Source organism: Nyctereutes procyonoides, unplaced genomic scaffold (assembly GCF_905146905.1).
Source record: "Nyctereutes procyonoides isolate TBG_1078 unplaced genomic scaffold, NYPRO_anot_genome, whole genome shotgun sequence".
Classification (NCBI taxonomy): domain Eukaryota; kingdom Metazoa; phylum Chordata; class Mammalia; order Carnivora; family Canidae; genus Nyctereutes; species Nyctereutes procyonoides.
The window spans coordinates 6,945,052-6,966,271 of NW_026575140.1; the positions used below are offsets into that span (position 1 = coordinate 6,945,052).

The window sequence follows — 21,220 nt, forward strand, 5'->3', positions numbered from 1 at the left end:
TATTTATTTATGATAGTCACACAGAGAGAGAGAGAGAGGCAGAGACATAGGCAGAGGGAGAAGCAGGCTCCATGCACCGGGAGCCCGACGTGGGATTCGATCCCGGGTCTCCAGGATCACGCCCTGGGCCAAAGGCAGGCGCCAAACTTCTGCGCCACCCAGGGATCCCCAAATATTTTATTTATTTGAGATAGGGAGAGAGAGAGAGAGAGAGAGAGAGAGAGAGAGAGAGAGAGCCCATGCATGAGGAGGAGCCAGAGTGAGAGGGAGAAGCAGGCTCCCCCCTGAGTAGGGGCTTAATCCTGGGATTATGATCTGAGCTAAAGGTAAATGCTTAACCAACTGAGCCACCCACGTGCCCCAAATCTGTATATTTAAAAGCAATCAAATTAGGTATAAATGTTCTGTTCTTTCAGCTACAGTACTACAAGGACAGTGACTGACAGAATAAAAATTATACACACAAAAAGAAAATAATTTAAACATATTGTGAAACCTCAAGAAGCCCTAGAATACAGAAATGCCCTCCTCCTTCATTATTACACATGAAGCACTGCTCTATTCTTCATAGCATTGGCATTGTATGGCTATATGGTTCTTCCTATATCTCCAGTGCTTGGTCCTTGATTGGTGCTCAAAACACAATAAATATTACACTTGGAATCAAGACAATAATAGGTATTAAGTGTGCCCTTTGGACGCCAAAGCTACAGGCTGAAAGGAGGTGAGGTAGGCAGGTGGGAAGGCTGAGAGAAAGAAGAGTGGAAATGTGGGGGGATGAAGAGGGGTGACGAGTACAGCAGCAATGTGAGCCCAGGTTTATGTCCTCCAGAAGCTACCCATCTCATTCTGCTTGTTGACTCTTCTATGTGGCTTTCCAAAAAAATCTACTGTGTTACAGAAAATCCTGAATAGGATATGCAATCTGTTGAGTGCACAATAACTTTAGTTAGCAGTAGGCAAAGTCCCATTTTTATTGCTAGGTGCTAAATCTGAGGGATATTACAGTGAGGAGCACCAACATTTTAGAACAGTTTAGATATGTGCTGTCCAATATGGTAGCCTTTAGCCACATGTGGCTACTGAGTATTTGAAATGTAATCACCTGAATCTGAGATGTGTTATAAGCATAAAACACGCATCAGATTTTAAAGACCTAGTACAAAAAAATGTAAAATATATCAGTTTTTAAATACTTATTGAGTGGAAATGATAGCTTTTTAAATATATTGAGTTAAATAAATATTATCACTTTTTAATGTTTTCAAAATATGGCTACTAGAAAATGTAAAATTACTCGTGGTTCACTTTTTTTTTTGTTTTTTTTGTTCATCCCATGTTTTCCTTAAAGTCCACAGGAATAATGCCTGGTACCCAAAATGTTTTTTCTTTTTTTTTAAAGATTTTATTTATTTATTCATGAGACATGGAGAGAGAGAGGCAGAGACACAGGCAGAGGGAGAAGCAGGCTCCATGCAGGGAGCCCGATGTGGGACTTGATCCCAGGACCCCAGGACCACGCCTGGGCCAAAGGCAGGTGCTAAACCGCTGAGCCACCCAGGGATCCCCCAAAATGCTTTCAATAAATACTAGCTGAATGCATTAAGTTGGGCTGCCTGAGAAAAGTCTTTAGACTAATAATTGGAACACTCCATTTTCTCCAAGAAAATGTTTGTACATTTATCCAAGAACCTAATTTTTGGACAGGCCTAAGCAGTGAGGAAAGTGATGGAAATGTGTGAGGCTGTTAATTTGCTTGAGATGGCTATTGATTCTCCAGCTGTATTTACACTCTGCTTCAAAGAATAAACATCACTTTAATTAGGCCAACTTAAATGTTTATTTCTTTGAAAACACTATTTCCAAAACATAAGCACTTGTTTTACTACATCTTTTGGAGAGTCAGATTCACATGATTCTTCAAATACTTCTACCGCTCACACAACTTGGAACTTTGGAATTAGGTCAACTCATTGGCCTCTCAGTTGCTATCTCCCATTCTGAAGTTGCTTCCCAGACAGATTTTGTTTCAATTTGAAAAGTGAGAATAGTGAAGAAGTTAAAGGGCTTTATAAACTGTATAACAGACTTGTGTTCTTTAAAATTATTCTTCAAAAAATTGCCTGATCTTTTTGATTTTCTTCAATAACAAGTGACTTCTTCCTTTTCCCCACAGAACAGTGCTCTGGCATAGAGTCATAAACCATCTTGACATGCCAGGCAATATAAGTAATTCTGAAGCCACTTGCAATCAATTCTAGCACTCCATTCCAGGGGCAGTTGAAAAATTTTTTACTTCAGGTGGGTAGCCTTAAAAAAAATAAAAAGAAAAGAATACTACAACTTATACTGGAATATGTTAAGAGGTTTTTTTTTGGGGGGGGGTTGGTTTCCAAATACATAATAACTTTTAAGAAAAAATTATTTAGTTAAGGAGTATCTACAAAACCATGCAGTGTGAAATGTTCTCATTCCTATATGACCTTGATAGGGACAATCTACTTCAATTTTCTTCTAGGAAGTGTCGGGGAGGCACAGTTGGGAGTGCACTGAGCTGAATTGTGATTTGTTGGGTCAGTCCTTGTGGAGATGGATCCAGTAAACAACACTTTGTCCAGACAGTGAGATTAATATGGAGCATGGCCAATGGTCCTTTCCAGTCATAATACTTAGCTTTTCCAGGTTAAAAAAAATCATTGTCCAAAAACTAAGAATAAACTACTTAAGATAAGAATAAACTATAGTTTAGAGAAAGATTAAGATTCAAGAAGAATCTTAAAATAGGATTTCCAAGAGTCAAGGAACCAACTCAGCAGTTGGTTAAGTCTCATCCTGGGTCTGTGGTGGCTTCTGGTATAGAGGTAAGGCAGAGTCAGGATAGAATACTTTATTCAGAACATGCATTTCCAGTTTATTTATTACTTTACCTCATTCATCACACTTCCCCATTAAGAGGGTCATCTCAGCAACCAATACATGAAAGGATATAACATTTAGTGATTGATATAAGATCTATGTTACTTATCACTCCTGGAACACAAGAGTGTCTTACCTGCAGCAAAGGCATCAGCTGCAAACCCAGTGCTTGCTCATAGAGTAAGTTCAGTTCTGCACAACTAGAGAAGGAGAGTTTGGAAGTGTAGAGGTAATAGTGCACATGCCTAAATGTGGAACCATCTCTGTCGATGAAGAGCCTCTGGCTTTCCAAAGAGGTCAAGGCTGAAGCCTCTTTCCATAGCAGGGAATCTGGAAACTGAGCAAGTTTGTTTCTGGGAACTGAGAAATGCCAGCCGCCAACGTTGAAATGAAACAAATCCTCCGCTGATTCATGAGGCATGCCAGGCTCCTCCTAAAAGAATGAAAACAGAGCTATGCAAGAAAAAGAAATAAAAAGCATCCATATTGGAAAGGAAGAAGTAAAACTATCTCTATTTGCAGATGATGTGATCTTGCATACAGAAAACCCCAAAGAATTCACTAGGAAATTATTAGAAATAGGTTCAACAAGGGTGAAAAGTATAGATCAATATATAACAATTGTATTTTTATTTATTTTTTATTTATTTTTTTAGAGGATTTTAAATCTTTTTTTTTTTAATTTTTATTTATTTATGATAGTCACACAGGGAGAGAGAGAGAGAGAGAGAGGCAGAGACACAGGCAGAGGGAGAAGCAGGCTCCATGCACCGGGAGCCCGACGTGGGATTCGATCGCGGGTCTCCAGGATCGCACCCTGGGCCGAAGGCAGGCGCCAAACCGCTGTGCCACCCAGGGATCCCGTATTTTTATTTTTTAATATTATTTATTTATGTATTTATTTGAGAGGGAGAGAGAGCGAGAGCACACGTGTGTGAGACTGGGGAGGAGGCAGAGGGAGCGAGAGAATCTTAGGCGAGCTCCATCCCCAGCACAGAGCCTGTTGAGGGGCCTGATCTCACAACGCTGAGATCATGAACTGAGCTGAAATCAAGAGTCAGATGCTTAACTAACTGAGCCCCTCCTCAATTGGGTTATTGTACACTAGCAATGAACAATCCAAAAATGAGATTAAGAAAACAATTCTATTCCAATAGTATGAAAAAGAACAAAATATTTAGGCATAAATGTAACAAAAGAAGAGTAATACTTGTACTCTGAAAAATGCAAAACATAGTTGAAAGAAATTTTAAAAGACTTAAGTAAATGGAAAAACATTTCATGTCTACCAATTAGACTTAATACTTGTTAAGATTGCAATATTCTCTAAATTTACTACAGATTAAACACAGTCCCTATGAAAATTCCAGTTGCCTTTTTTTGCAAAAATTTACAACCTGATGTTAAAATTCATATGGAAATACAAAAGACCCCAAATAGTTTTTTTTAATCTTGAAAAAGGAGAACAAAAGTTTTTTAAAGATATATTTATTTATTTGAGAGAGAAAGTAAGGGGGGAGGGGCAGAGGGGGAGAATCTCAAGCCAACTCCCCACTGAGCATGGAGCCCAAGATGGGGCTCAATTCCACAACCCATGAGATCGTGACCTGAGCTGAATCAAAAGATAGACACTTAACTGAGCCATACAGGCACCTCAAGGAGAGTAAAATTTGATGATTCACACTTCCCAATTTCAAAACTTACTAAAAAGCTATAGTGATAGGGACAGTGTGCTATTGGTATAAGGAAAACAAATGGATAAGTGGCAAAGCACTGAGAGTCCAGAAATAAACCTTTACATTTATGGTTAATTGATTTTGATAAGGGAGCCAAGGCAATTCAATGAGTAAAGAATAGGCTTTCCAAAAAATGGTGCTGGGACAACTGGATATCCACATTAAAAAAAAAAAAAAAAAAAAAAAGGAAGTTAGACCCCTACCTCACACCATACACAAAAATTAACACCAAATGGACCAAACCTAAAAATAAGAGCTAAAAATATAAAAACTCTTAGAAGAAAACACAAAATCCTAATGATTTTGGATTAGGTAATGCCTTCTTAGATGAGATACCAAAGGTACAAGTGAAACAAATATAACTTCACCAAAGTTAAAAACTTTTGTGCTTCAAAGGACACCATCAAGAGAGTAAAAAGACAACCCATATAATGGAACAAAATATTTGCAAACCACATATCTGGTAAAGAACTTGTATTTAGACTACATAAATAACTCTTAAAACTCAATAATAAAAAGATGGACCACCAGATTTAAAAGAGAGCAAAAAATCTAAAAAGACATTTATCTAAAGATACACAAATGGTCATTAGAACATGAAAAGATAATTAACATCATTTGCTATTAGGGAATTGCCCATCAAAACTTGCAATGAGGTGTCACTTCACACCCAGTAGGATCACCTGAATCACAGTGATAACAACAAGGGCTGACAAGGATTGGAGAAATTGGAACTCTCTTACACTGCTGGCGAGAGTGTTAAATGGCACAGCTACTCTGGGAAACAGTTCAGTAGTTCCTCAAAATGTTAAATATGTAGTTACTATATGGCCCAGCAATTCTATGTCTAAGTATAAACTCAAGAGAAATGAAAACCTATGTCCACACAAAAACTTGCAGACAAATGTTCATAGAAGCATTATTCATAATAGCCAAACATTAGAAACAACCCAATGTTGATCAACTAATGAATGAACAAAATGTAGTGTATCCATACAATGGAATACTATTTGTCAATAAAGAGGAAGTACTGATACATGCTACAACTCAGATGAAACCTTGAAACATTATGCTCAGTGAAAGAAGCCAGTCACAAAAGACCACATATTACATGATTCCATCTATGTATAATGTGCAGAATAGACAAATTTATAGAGAGTAGATTAGTGGTGGCTTAGGCCTAGAGAGGTTGTGGGGGAAATGGGTAGTGACTAGTAACAGATATGGAATTTTTCAGATAATGAAAATGTTGTAAAATTGTGGTACTAGTTGCACAACTCTGTAAATATACTAAAAGCCACTGAACTGTAAACTTTTATTTTTATTTTATTTATTTTATTTTTTAAAGATTTTATCTATCTATTCATGATAGACATAGATAGAGAGACAGAGGCAGAGAGAGAGAGAGAGGCAGAGGCAGAGGCAGAAGCAGGCTCCACGCTGGGAACCCAATGCAGGACTCGATCCCGGGACTCCAGGATCATGCCCTGGGCCAAAGGTAGGTGCTGAACCACTGAGCCACCCAGGGATCCCCTGAACTGTAAACTTTAAATGGTAAATTGTACTATGGGAATTATTTCTTTATAAAGCCATTTAAAGCAGAGAGTTATGAGGCCCTGTGTTGGGCTCTGCACTCAGTATGGAGTCTGCTTGGGATTCTTTCCTTTTTCCTCTCCCTCCCCCTCTGCCCCTCCCCCTGCTGTCTTTCCCTCTCTCTCTCTCAAACAAATAAATAAAATCTTTAAAAAGACAGAGTTATTAAGAGGTGTTCCCACCCCACTGAGCATATGCAGAGCTCTCTTGGGATCATACCTACAGAGACATTACATTATTGATCCCATAGCAGGATAGCTGAATGCTGTGGTTTCCTTTTTATATATACAAAGGCAGCAAAGATCATTAACCTTCCTCAGCTTGTATGAAGATTATCTATTCATAAGTGAATTATTTTGCTTCAAGGTGGCCGAGCTTATCAACACTATAGAAAAGTAGAACATATAAACATACAAACCATCAAACACACAAAGCATCTGTATCAGAATTTAAAATAAACACTCAAGGAGCACTACTTTTGTAAACAAAATTTAAGAGCTAGTAAATAGTATATAAAATTTTACCTTAAAGAGAACCATAAAACAATTTTGAATGCTAAGTAAAAATTATGCATCCGAAGCAACTGGAGTCCAGTGTGCTGATATTTATCACATTTTGAAACGCATCACAAACCCAATATGGACTGATAAAGGGATAGACGGATGGACATATGTAATAAAACAAATACAGCAAGATGTTCACTGTAAAACCCAGGCAGTGGATATATAGTTCTTTCCACCTTTCCAAAACTTTTAAAATTTGTGTTAAAATGTTGGTGGCTGAGGCAGGGTGTTAAGTAAGAGATGACTGCTTAGAGAGAAAAGGCCCACTTCAACAAAACCTGCATCTTCTATTTTGACAGCTGAGGAAGCAAAATAAATGCACATAACAAAGAAGTGGGTGGAATTCTTTTCTCTTACCATAGCCTGGTCTAAGTATTCAGATGTAAAGAAGAACAATTATATATGCCACATTTCAGGCTAGAAGAATTAAAGGGGCCATGAGAAAGACTACAGATTTTTAAATGGTGTCATGATTTGCAGAAGCAGAGGGGGGAAAATAGCCAATCTAATGAACTAATTAATTTAGGCTTTTGAATCTTGGTCCTTTTAAACAGGGCTACAGCTGAGCATGATAAGCTAATGGTAAATAAGAGCCCCACCTCCACCAGAAAGCAAATATGCAAGGACTCTAGATTTTGCTTTCTGTTCTCCTTAAAGGTGACCAGCTGGTTGACAGCTCATTTTAAGTGCTCCTACTGTGCGGATTTTGGCTGCCAGAGAAAACCTCCTCCTTGAAGGTGAGCCACAGTTTTGTTCTCAGTCCTCTTTTCTTAGTAAGGATAGGCTTTGACAAGAGTGTCCTGGCTCAAGATTTTGCCTCCTTCTTATACATACATGTCCCATCTACAGGTGGGCTCTTAAGAGATGCCTACCGGAGTCAGGGTAAGGGTTAAGGATGTGGCTGTTCTTTCTAGAGTTTTCTTTCCAAAGACTGCACAACAGTTAGCGTAGAACTATCCCAGTCTGGGGAGAGCCCTCGGTCAGAGGCAAGCTTAGGGACCTGTAGTACTTGAAGGACAAAAGGCTTCTTGACAGACTGACTACAGGAAAGGGGGTAGCCCTAGCATAATCATCTCCAGCCCATTCCAAAGAGCATCTCTTCCCCCCCCCCCCGCACTGAACCTCTTCTCCCCTTCCATATCAATTTCTAGAGCTAGAACGATCTCATCATCAACTCCTCAGAGTCAAGTTCCCCAGGGGTTCATATCTGGGGCTCCCTCCCTATCATGCCTCAGAGAGCTGCCCCCCACCTCCTACCCCAATCCTTCAGCTCTGGACACCTCCCCCGCCCCATTCACCCGCTGGCCACTGCCTGGTCTCAGACTCAACATCTCCAAACGCTGAGATATGAAGAGCTTGACCTCGTCAAGGGGCACACCTCCACCTCTCAGACCTGAAGTCCCCCCAAACTTCAGGACTGGAACCCTTCATCCTTCAAAGCAGGCTCATTCTTCCAGCCCCTCCGAGCCAGGCCCCCTCTCCCCGCAAACCCTTCAAAACTGGGGCCATTTCCTACCCCATGTCCCAGAGCCAGGTCCCTAACCCCATAGCCCTCATCCTCGGCCACACCGCCTCCCCAATCGCCGCTTTGGTGTTTTTGGCGCCCCCGCCAGGGCCGGATCCATACCATCGTCGGAACTCCGGAGGCGGGCAGGCGCGCGGTCACCGCAATAACGGCCGCGGGCCTCGACGGCACGCGCGGGGGGCGGGGCCTGAGGCGGGGGGCGGGGCCTGGCGGGGGCGGGGCCTGGCGGGGGCCAGCCTGTCTCGCGGACCGAGACAGGTGAGGGGCGGCCGGGGATGGCGGAGCAGTGGGATCTGGACGAGGAAGGCGTCCGCCGCCTGGGGGCGCTGACTCTGGAGCAGCCCGGTAGGGCCGGGCGGGGAGGCCCTGGGCCGGGAGCGTGGGGTGTGAGGCTGAGGGCAGAAAACAGGTGGAGGCGAGGAAGCCTCAGGTGGTCGCGGGGGAGTGGCGGCGGCGCGGTCCCTGAGGCGGAGGAGGAGTTACTGAGGCAGAAGTTACCCCGAGGTGGAGGTAAAGGACGGTGAAGTAACCGGAGAGTCCGGGGAGGAGGGCGAGGAACTGAAGGACACCCACGGAGTCCGAAGGGGAGAAGGAGAAACTAGACTAACGGGACGCGGTGGCCGGAAGCACAGACTGGACGGAGCCTGAGCTGGTGGAAGGAAACGGAAGCCCCGGGGGCGTTGTCGGGAGAAGGGACGAGCGGAGAAGCGCCTCCGAGGGCCAAGGGCGTTCGTTCGGCGTTTTCTGAGATTTCAGACCCAGGAGGGCTTTTCCTCTTTAGGGTAAAGTGAGAAAGGATGTTCCCTCATCAACCCCTCTCTTCGTCTAGCCTCCGCCGCAAGGACGTGGGGTTTTTTATTTTATTTTTTTAAAACCCATCTGGATGCGCGGCCTCCTTTTAAGAGACCCTGAGAAAGGCGCCTAAATTGTAAAAAGCACTAGCGAAAGAGCTGATCTCTCAGGGCGCTAGAGAGAACCGGCTGAGTGACCGCTGAGCCCACCTGGGACCTGGGGTCTGATTCACACAGCTTGTTTTCTGAATTTCTGAGGAGTAGAAATGTTGGAAAAGTTATCGGCATTCCTAATGCAGCTTTCACCCTTAATGAATTTACTCTAGCATTCAGGCCCCGCGTAAAATGCTCCCCGACGCCCCCCCCCCCCCCCGCGATGCTTAATCCCCGAAACAAGCCTGTATAGTAGATGCTGTTACTGAGCTTATTTTACAGACGGGTTAAGATTAGGTTTAGGGTCCTGTCCAAAGGGACACAGCCAGGGTTTATTAACCCAGGACTCTGGAGTCCAGAGCCTATACTCAAATAACCATAACAAAAAAATTGCCTCTCATGCTTCCTCTAGTACCATTTATTTGTGGGATGAGATAATTTTGCTGTTTAAAAATTATTGTTTAAAATTTATAAAAACTTGGGCAGCCCCGGGTGGCTCAGCGGTTTAGCGACGCCTTCAGCCAGGGCCTGATCCTGGAGACCCGGGATCGAGTCCTACATCAGGCTCCCTGCATGGGGCCTGCTTCTCCCTCTGCCTGTGTCTCTGCCTCTCCCTCTCGCTCTCGCTCTCTCTGTCTCTATCATGAATAAATAAATAAAATCTTAAAAAAAATTATAAAAACTAGGGCATGCTAGAAACAAGCATTACATGAATGACAAAGAGGTTATTAATCTTTCCTTCCTCTGGAAATGCCTTCACCCCCAACAAAGGTAATGGTTTGGTATGTGTATGTGTAGACTGATGCAAATATTTCAGGTTTATTTTTTCTTTTCTACACTACTTTGAGCTCTCCTATTTTACAAGTTAACTAAGAAAAGCTTTATTGGTTTGACACACTTTTGTACTTTTCTTGCCCTTATAAAAATATTGATTCAGTTTTATTCAATTGGGGGGGCATGTACTCCTTCCATTCTCCAGCTATAATGATACATGGCAGATTTTTTTTTTTTTGCTTGCTTTTGTTTCCTTGTTTTGTTACAGCGGTTTGAATAACAAAATTAACTGTTCATTCTGACAATTCAAACAATGCTAAAGTGTCTAAAATAATATTCTTCCAGGACACCCCGGGGGGGGGTGCTCAGCAGTTGAGCACCTGCCTTTGGCTCAGGGCTTGATCCTGGAGTCCCCGATTGAGTCCCACAGTTGGCTCCCTGCATGCAGACTGCTTCTCCCTCTGCCTCTCTCTCTCTCTCTCTCTCTCTCTCTCTCTGTCTCATGAATAAATAAATAAAATCTTTAAAAAATAAAAAATAAAATATTCTTCCCTCTCTTTCTTTCCATACCTTTCCCATTACTTATACTAACATATACACATAGTTATTTTTTTAAGGTATAAGAACATATCTATTATTTGGCAATTTGCTTTACTTTTTATCAGTAAAACAGATATTTTCAATTAATGTGCTGATATCCGCATTCTAAAATTATGTAAAAAATCACAACAGTCATCTCTGGGGGAGAAAGGCTTTTACTTTTATTCTGTACTTTTCTGTATTGTTGGAATTCTCTGGCTACATAATAAGTGTTACTTTCTTTTTAATGTCCACAATCTTGGTGCAGTTATAGACTGTTTTGTATGTTTGGGGTTTTTTTGTTATATTTCTCTGTACTAAAAAATTCCCATAAATGTTTAAATTATCCTTTGCCATGCAGAAAATTTTCATTTTAAGGTATTTAAGCTTATTTTTCCTTATGATTTGTGATTTTTTTGTCTTATTTATGGAGTTTTTCCCTACACTGATGAATAAAATTTTTTTTCTAAAACTTCTGCAGCTTTGCTCTTCACCTTAGGTCTAATTGACTTGAAATTTTTTTTATACAATATGGCATTTGGTATAATTTTATTTTTTATACTGATAGCCAGTTTCCTTGGAACCTATTTATAGTATCTCTGCTATATTCCAAGTCCCTTTATAAATGTGGATCTGTTTCTAGGCTTTCTGTTCTGTTCCACTATTTTGTTTTGCCTATTCCTACACCAATATCACACTTTTGTAACTACCATGGCTTAACGGTAGGTTTTAATAACAGGTAGAGTCGATGCCCTCCTTCAGTTTGCTTTCCTCTTTGTCCATCAAAGTTGTCTAGGCTATTCTTAGCCCTTTATTCTCATTTAGAATTTTAGAATCAGCTTGTCAGTTTTCATGAAAGCATCTTAAGCATGGATGTGTCCTGATCTAATACTTATTTTTAAAATATGACTCTCACCCATTAAAAGCCTATTCAGTAGTCCAGATAAGAGAGAATGAGTGGCTTGGACTAGGAGGATGACAGTGGACTGAGTCAAGGTGTATTTTGTGGGTAAACAGGACAGGACTTACAAAAATAATTGAATATGAGAGATGAGGAAAGGGAAGATTCAAAAATAACACTTAGCCTTGGTTTAAGTTATTGCTGGGTGGACAATGGTGCTATATATATATATATATATATATATATATATATATATATATACACACACATACATATAGAGAGAGAGAGGGAGAGAGAGAAAGAAAGAGCAAAGACTATGGGAAATATGGCTTGGGGAAAGGGAATCAAGAATGCTGTTTTGAACATATTAAGTTTAAAATACCTACTAGACATTTAAAGATGAGATTTTTAGTAGGCAATTGGATATACAAATCTGGATTTCGGAGAGAGGTCAAGGTTAGAGATGTAAATTTTGGGAGACAAAGCAAATAAATAATATTTAAAGTGATGGGAATGGGTGAACTCACCTAACTAGAGAATGTGTATGGAGAATAGAAGAAGGTTTAAGACTCATCATGGGGTATTTCAATGTTTAGAGGTTGAATAGAGAAAGAAGAACATGATGTCTTGGAGTTTAAGGGTAGTAATCAAGGAAATAATGATCAGCTGTGCTAAATGCTATTGACAGGCTAAGCAAGCAGGAAATATCTGTTAGGTTTGGCAACATGGAACTCATTGATCACTTTAGCTAGGGAAGTTTCAAGAGAATGGGGAGAAGGGAAGCCAGACTGAGTTGGGATGAAAAGGTAATATGTGAGGGAAAAGGGATAGTGAAGGTAAGAAACTTTCCTTAGAAATTTGGCTATAGGGCAGCCCTGGTGGCCCAGCGGTTTAGCGCCACCTTCAGAGGCAGAGACACAGGCAGAGGGAGAAGCCGGCTCCATGCACCGGGAGCCCGACGTGGGACTCGACCCCGGGTCTCCAGGATCCCGCTCTGGGCCAAAGGCAGGCACCAAACCACTGCGCCACCCAGGGATCCGCAAGAACAAGTTTTTTAAAGACACAATATACTAGCACGTATTTGTATGCTGAAGATAATTATTTGGTACAGAAAATATATAATTATATACTTCTTTGCCTTTTAAAAATTATTCAGTTAATTTATTATATGGGTAATTTAATAATTGTACAGTGAAAAGTAAGTCTTAACCACCCCCCTTCCCTGGACTTGACTCAGGCCCAATTCTCCTAAAGACAATCACTGTTACCAGTATCTTGGATAGCTTCCTAGAAATATTCTCTACATACATAAGCATATATCACTTATTTTATAATTTTTAAAAAAGATTTTATTTATTTATTCATGAGAGACACAGGCAGAAGGAGAAGCAGGCTCCACACAGGGAGCCTGATGTGGGACTCGATCCCAGATCTCCGGGATTAGCCTTGGGCCGAAGGCAGGCGCTAAACCGCTGAGCCACCCGGGCTGCCCATTATTTTATAATTTTTTATTATGACAATATAAAAATATATACAAGAGTAGAGACAACAGGGCAGCCCCGGTGGCTCAGCGGTTTAGCGCTGCCTTCGGCCCAGGGTGTGATCCTGGAGACCCGGGATCGGGTCCCGCATTGGGCTCCCTGCATGGAGCCTGCTTCTCCCTCTGCCTGTGTCTCTGCCTCTCTGTGTGTGTGTCTCTCATGAATAAATAAATAAATAAATCTTTAAAAAAAAAGAATAGAGACAACAGAATAATCAACTCCCATTACCCCACCTCAGCTCGTATTGTCAATTTACAGCCAATCTTTCATCTATACCTTACCTAACTTCTACTCCGCCTAACCCCTGCACTGTTTATTTTGAAGCAAATCCCTAGCATATGATTTAACCCATATATATTTTAGTATGTATCTTTAAAAGATAAGAACTCTTAAAAATAATCACTTATAAACCTAAAAATATTTAATAGTAACTTCTTGATATCTTCAAATATGCAACCAGGTTTCTTATTTCACCAACTGTCCTTAAATTTTTCTGAATCAGGATTTATGTATGGTTTACTGTAAGTGGTTGATATTTGTCTTTTTAAAAAAATTCCAGGGGAGCCTCAGTGGCTCAGTTGGTTAAGTGTCTGTCTTCAGCTCAGGTAATGATCCTAGGGTCCTGGGATCAAGCCCCATGTTGAGCTCTGTGCTCAGCGGGGAGTCTGCTTCTCTCTGGCTCTGTCCCTCCTTCTGCTCTCACTCTATCTGTCAAATAAAACCTTTAAAGGGCCACCTGGGTGGCTCAGTCAGTTGTGTTTCTGCCTTCAGCTCAGGTCATGATCAGGGTCCTGGGACTGAGTCCCACGTTGAATCCCCTGCTGAGCAGGGAGCCTGCTTCTCCCTCTCCCTCTGCCTCCCTCTCCCTCTGCCTGCCGCTCCCCCTGCTAGCGCTCTTTCTATCTCTGTGTCAAATGAATAAATAAAAAATATTTAAAAAATTTTAAAAATGTTTAATTCCAATATAGTCAATATACAGTGTTATATTCATTTCAGGTGTACAATATAGTGATTCAACGATTTCATGCATCACCCAGTGTTCATCCGGACAATGGCACTCCTTTAAAAAATATTTTATTTATTTATTCATGAGAGACACAGAGAGAGAGGCAGAGACATAGGTAAAGGGAGAAGCAGGCTCCCCAAGGGAAGCCCAGTGTGGGACTCCATCCCCAGACCTGGGACGACACTCTGAGCTGAAGGAAGATGCTCAACCGCTGAGCCACCCAGGCGTCCCAACAATGGCACTCCTTAATCAGCATCACCTATTTCACCCCCCTGGTAACCATCAGTTTGTTCTCAACAGTTAAGAGTCTGTTTCTTGGCTTGTCTCTCTTTGTCTTTTTCCTTTCTCCTTTGCTCATTTGTTTTGTTAAATTCCACATATGAGTGAAATCATAAGGTATTTGTCTTTCTTTGGCTTATTTCATATGACATTATACAGTTGATATTTGTCTTTTTTTTTAAGATTTTATTTATTTATTCATGAGAGACAGAGAGAGAGAGAGAGGCAGAGACACAGGCAGAGGGAGGAGCAGGCTCCATGCAGGGAGCCCGAGGTGGGACTGGATCCTGAGACTCCAGGATCAGGCCCTGGGCGGAAGGCAGGTGCTAAAACCTCTGAGCCACCTGGGGTTGCCCGATATTTGTCTTAAATATTATTTGATCTATAGGTTCCCCCTTCTTTTTTTCCTTGCATTTTCTATTGTCCTTAAAGAAACTAGGCCATTTGTCTTGAATAGTTTCTTACAATTTGGATTTTGCTCCTGACATTCCCAAGATGTTTAACATTTTCCCCTGTTCTTATGAATTACTAGTTAGGTGAAGCTTGATTAGATTTGGGTTGGTTTGTTTTTTGCAAGACTACTTCATAGGTGAGGGTATATACTTCTGTCATGAAGTATATAATTATCTGGTATTCTTTTTGTGGTATTATCAGCTATTGAATACAACTGTGTAAAGTCCATTAATTCATTAGGGATTACAAAAATGATATGATAATTTTCTAATTCTGTCTTTCATTTTTATTAGTTGTAAGACTTATATAAAAAAGACATTTCCTATCAACTATTTGGTTATCTTGAGGTACAGTTTGTAGAGGAAAAACAGGATAGATACTTTTATTTTTTTTTCAGCTTATTTATCAGTTTTTGGAAAAATGAGTTGTTCTCTTAGCATCCCCTAAAGGTGACCAATGAGAGAGTTGTTTTGTTTTCTGAGTATCATTATAAATTCACGGATTTAAGTGTTTTTGGTGTGTTCCAATCCATTGTAGTTATTATCATAATTGCTACTGAACTTGTCCCAACTTTGGCTAGTGGAAAATCTTTTAGGTTGATTCCTGAGGCCTTTTTAAAGTTTTCTTTATTTTTTTAAGATTTTATTTATTTATTCATGAAGACACACAGAGAGAGAGGCAGAGACACAGGCAGAGGGAGAAGCAGGCTCCATGCACCGGGAGCCCGACGTGGGACTCTATCCCGGATCTCCAGGATCGCGCCTTGGGCCAAAGGCAGGCGCCAAACCGCTGCGCCACCCAGGGATCCCCCTAAAGTTTTCTTTTTTTTTTTTTCCTAAAGTTTTCTTTATTTGAAAGTGTTTCATCATCATTATAAACAAGCTTTATTAAAGATTATGAATTCAGTTTCCAAGGGAGTTATAAATGATTTTCTATAGAGAGATTATTTACTTGATGTGTTGTTTTCACGGATAAGATATGTTTTGACCCATTGGGGTTATGTAGCTCATGTATTAAAATTGGAAGTTTATTCTATTGTTCTTGACATCTGTGACATGCAATGTTTGATTTGATCTCTGACCTATTTGTCTTCACTCTTTTTATAAACATTGAAACTGCATAACTCTTAAGACCTTGCACTTCAGGACGCCTGGGTGGCTCAGCAGTTAAGCATCTGCCTTTGGCTCAGGGTGTGATTCAGGGTGATCCCCGCATCCCGCTCCTTGCATGGAGCCTGTGTCTCCTCCTCTGCCTGTGTCTCTGCCTCTCTTCCTGTGTCTCCCATGAATAAATAAATAAATAAAATCTTTTAAAAAATGACCTTGCACTTCATATGATTCATAAAAGACTGTTGGGGCACCTGGGTGGCCCAGTGGTTGAGCCTCTGCCTTTGGCTCAGGTTGTGATCCCAGGGTCCTGGGATCAAGTCTTGTGTTGGGCTCCATGGGGAGCCTGCTTCTCCCTCTGCCTATGTCTCTGACTCTCTCTCTGTGTCTCATGAATAAATAAGTAAAATCTTTTTTTTTAAAAATCACTGTGGCAGTTTATCATTTGAGTGATAATCCTAGTTCTCTTTAAAATATTAAAATGTCTGCTCTTCGAAACAGACTGCAGTGAAAGACATGAGAAATGCTGCAGGGCACTGATAGAATAATTGACTTTAGCTTTTGTCTCATGGTAATAGATTCTTAGGGTACCAGATCGTTGCATACTACAGGACTACGAATATGCTGCCCTCAAAGTCAGGAAAAAAAAATTTTTAAGATATAATTCATATACTATAAAATTTAAAGTATATAATCTAGTGCCACTTAGTTCATTGTGCAACCATTACTATTGTCTAGTTTCAGAACATTTTTTTTCATCAGTCCTAAAGGAAACTCTATACACATTAGGCATGCCCTTCTCATTTCCACCTTTCACCCGAGCCCCTGGCAACCACTAACCTGTTTCTGTCTCTATGGATTTGCCTGCTCTGGATATTCCATATAAATAGAATCATACAATTTATGGCTTTTTTAATCTGGCTCCTTTCACTTAGCATGATATTTTAGTATATGTGCTGCCAAAGCAAGTACCTTAGCATGGTATTTTAAAGTTCATCCATATTTTATCATGTATGGGTACTTTGTTCCTTTTCTTATTAATAGAATTTATTTTTTTAAGATTTTATTTATTTATTCATGAGAGACACAGAGGGAGAGAGGCAGAGACATAGGCAGAGGGAGAAGCAGGCTCCATTCAGGGAGCCTGACGTGGGAATCGATCCCAGGATTCTAGGATCACACTCTGGACCGAAGACAGGTGTTAAACCGCTGAGCCACCCAGGGATCCCTTGAATTTATTTTTTAAAGCATTTTTAGGTTTATAGAAAAGCTTAGCAGAGAGTACAGAGAGTTTTGTAAAAGCTCTTCTTCTCATATCTCCCCCACATCTCCCCACAATTTCTCCTGCTATTATTATCTTGCATTTGTGGTACGTTTGTTGTGATTGGTGAACTAGTATCAATATATTATTATTAACTGAAGTCTGTTGTTTACATTAAGATTCATCCTTTGTGTTGTATGATCGTGTTTTGACAAATATGTAATGTCACGTGTATACCATTAGAGTATCAAACAGAATAGTTCTACTGCCCTAAATATCCCCTATGTTCCATCGGTTCATCCCTCCCTTTCCACTTAACCTCTGGCAACTACTCATCTTTTTACTAGTACTTTTTTCAGAATGTCATATAGTTTCAGAATGTCATAAGTAACCATTTAATATGTAATTTCTGGCAACTACTAGCCATTTTAAAAAAAGATTTGAGAGAGAGAGGGCATGTGCGTGGAAGTGTGGGGGAGGGCAAAGGGAAAGGGAGAGAGAGAATCCCCCCACCAGCAAGCTCCCCACTGAGCACAGAGCCTGACACAGGGCTGCAAGGCTCCATCCCAGGACCCTGGGATCATGGCCTAAGCCAAAATCAAGAGCTAGATCTTTAACCGACTGAGCCACCAAGGTACCCTCAACCACTAACCTTTTTAAAAAGTCTTTAATTGAGATATAAATGACATACATTATATTAGTTTCAGATATACAAGATAATGATTTGATGTTTGTATACATTTTGTTGTGTATACATACAATAAATCTAGTTAGCATTTGTCACCTTACATAGTTACAAAGAAATTTATTTTCTTGTGATGAGAACATGTAAGACCTACTTAGCAACTTTCAAATATACAATGCAGTATTATTAAATAGTCACCATTCTGTACATCAGTGAGCTGTTTAGTGTTACCTTTTTCACAATCTCACATGGTTGGAATCATACAACATGTAAGCTTTTCAGACTGGCTTCTTTCACTTAGCAATATGTATTTAAATTTTCTCTGTCTTTCCACAGCTCAATTGATAGCTCATTTCTTTTTATTGCTGAATAATATTACACTGCGTGGAGGTACCATAGTTTATTTATCCATTTGCTTATTGAAGAACATCTTGGTTGCTTCTAAGTTTTGGCAGTTATAAACTGCTATAAACATTCAGGTTTATACATACAAGCCTTTATGTACATAAAGGTACATATGGTATATACCTATGGTATAGGTGCTATAAACCTAGAGGTTTCTGGGATGCCTGGGTAGCTCAGTGGTTGAGTGTCTGACTTCAGCTCAGGGCGTAATCTGGGATTCCCAGGATCAAGTCCTGCATGGGGCTCCCTGCATGGAGCCTGCTTCTCCTCCCTCTGCCTGTGTCTCTGCCTCTATGTGTCTCTCATGAATAAATAAATAAAATCTTTAAAAAGTATATAGAAGTTTCTGTGTGGACATAAACTTTCAACTCATTTGGGCAAGTATCAAGGTGCATGATTGCTAGATCATCTGGTAAGCTGTGTTTAGACGGCTGTGTTTAAGACACTACCAAACTGTCCCAGGCACCCCTAGAGTCACACAGGTACCTCTGATCTTCACTTTTGAAAGGACTTTTTATTTTATTTTATTTTTTAGTTCTATCTTTGTTTTCAAATCTTCCTTTTTTCCTAAAGATTTATTTCAAATCTTCCTTTTCTCAAAAAGTTTGAAAACTGCTGAAAAATGTAAATTAGAATTCTTAAAATAAAATTAAATTAAATTAAAATTAAAATGGTATTCCAGAGAAAAAGTAGCTAGTTAAGCTGGCATCTCAAAAATCACAGTGGGGCACCTGCATGGCTCAGTTGGTTAAGTGTCCAATTCCTCATTTAGGCTTAGGTCATGATCTCACGGTAGTGAGATAGAGCCCCGTTGGTTCCGTGCTCAATGGAGTCTGCTTGAGATTCTCTCTCTCTCTCTCTCTCTCTCTCTCTCCCCCTCCCTCCCTCCCTCCCTCCCTCCCCCTATCCCTTTGCCCCTCCCTGCTACATACACACACTCTCTGTAAAATAAATAAATAAATCTTTTTTAAAAAAATCACATAAATGGGATCCCTGGGTGGCGCAGCGGTTTGGCACCTGCCTTTGGCCCAGGGCGCGATCCTGGAGACCCCGGATCGAATCCCACGTCGGGCTCCCGGTGCATGGAGCCTGCTTCTCCCTCTGCCTGTGTCTCTGCCTCTCTCTCTCTCGTCTCTGTGACTATCATAAATAAATAAATAAATAAATAAATAAATAAATAAATAAATAAATAAAAATCACATAAATGTTTTCCTTCAGGGCATCCACCATACTTCATTATGCAGCAGTACTTCATGCATATTTCTCATTTAGTCACATGAATAAAAATCATTTTTACTACTTTTTAAGGGATATTCTTAAGTGAAACTGGTTATTTTAAAAAACTGCAAGTACATGATGGTAAAGAGCATTCTATGAGTCTTGAGTCATCCTAAGTCCCTGGTAGTTTTGCTTTTGTACTGTAAGTGCAACAGTGGAAAAGCTAACTAGTATTTTAATATTTTTTTAAGATTTTATTTATTTATTCATGAGAGACACACAGAGAGAGAGAGGCAGAGACACAGGCAGAGGGAGAAGCAGACTCCAAGCAGGGAGCCCAATGTGGGACTCGATTCTGGGTCTTCAGGATCACGCCCTGGGCTGAAGGCAGCGCTAAACCACTGAGCTACCCGGGCTGCCCATATTTTAATATTGTTATGAAAGTAATTAAAAAAAATAGTTTTGATTTTGTGGACCCTTGTACATGTCTCAGGGACCTTCAGGGGTCTAGGAACCACACTCTAAGAACTGCTACATTTTGTTTCGGTATCTTTTAACTTGTTCCAAAATATTAAGTTATAACTTTCATTTGTGATATATCTTTCTGGAGTGCTTTCATTCTTTAGTGATGTTACTCTCATATAAAATTGAACTGTAATCCTTTCCTGTGGCTCTTTAAGTCCAATAAGTTTTCCTATACTTTTACATGGTAAGAGTGGATGGGAGTAGCTTTTCTGGCTTCAAGGTTTTGGAGCTCCCTCTTCTGTTATGTTCACAAAGTGCTGAAAACTGGGGGCTTTACACTTCCTGATAACTGCCATCTTTGCTTCTCTCCCCACTTGTATCTTGATCTTCTTTTTCCTTTGAACCTGTTGTTTCTCTCCCATTCAATGTGGATTCTACTCTCACTAATTTCTCCCTGATGTGGGTCTTGTCTTGAAAGAGACCTTCGGTTTATTACTTTTCAGAGTTTATAGGGCCCAGACTGCTCTAGAACCTTAAAACTTATTTCAGTGAAGTCCCCTGGAACTCACAAATTGGATCTTGCAGAACCTCCTTACAGTTTTGATTACAATTTTATTTGATTCATCACATTTGGTAGTGAGTTCCTATTGACAATTTTGAGATTCTTCTCTATTTAGTGCTATTAAAAGTCTAATTGACTTTCTCCCATATTCATGAATATATTATATTTGTATATATGTATATACTTTAAGGATTTTTTTAAAGATTTTATTTATTTACTCATGAGAAACAGAGAGAGAGAAAGAGAGGCAGAGACACAGGCAGAGGGAAAAGCAGGCTCCATGCAGGGAGTCCGATGTGGGACTCCATCCCTGATCTCTGAGATCACGCCCTGAGCCAAAGGCAGATGCCCAACCTCTGACCCACCCAGGCATCCCAGTATATATGTATATATATTCTTTAAAATATAGTTACACATATACACACTTTTCCCTCACATAATGTCTTTGGGATCTTTCCATATGATCATCTACGAATCTACCTCATTCTTTTTGATAATTGTGTAACAATAATTAACACATATATAGCAACTATCATGTATCAGATACTGTTCTAAGTTTTGTATATATTAATTTAATCCCTACAACACCTTATGAATTAATTACTGTTATTATCCCCATTTTACAGACAAGGAAACTAAAGTACAGAGAGAGTAAGAGACTTGTACAAAGCCACAGATTTAGTACTTTGTCCATTGTATCAATCTACT

General features: G+C 40.2%; 2 protein-coding genes across 2 annotated transcripts in view; one reads left to right on the forward strand and one right to left on the reverse strand.

Moving 5' to 3' along the window:
- Window positions 1-8,438, reverse strand: part of KCTD19 (potassium channel tetramerization domain containing 19) — a 32,216-nt gene extending 23,778 nt beyond the window's left edge. Inside the window, exons 1-2 of the mRNA XM_055304814.1 lie at window positions 8,352-8,438; window positions 3,053-3,349 (exon numbers count right to left, since the gene is read on the reverse strand). Of these exons, the coding sequence (XP_055160789.1) occupies window positions 3,053-3,349; window positions 8,352-8,438 (384 nt within the window). The remainder of the gene's footprint in view (window positions 1-3,052; window positions 3,350-8,351) is intronic.
- A 170-nt stretch (window positions 8,439-8,608) lies between these two features.
- The window catches only part of LRRC36 (leucine rich repeat containing 36), a 45,440-nt gene continuing 32,828 nt past the window's right edge, over window positions 8,609-21,220 (forward strand). Inside the window, exon 1 of the mRNA XM_055306429.1 lies at window positions 8,609-8,678. Coding sequence (XP_055162404.1) covers window positions 8,609-8,678 — 70 coding nt within the window. The remainder of the gene's footprint in view (window positions 8,679-21,220) is intronic.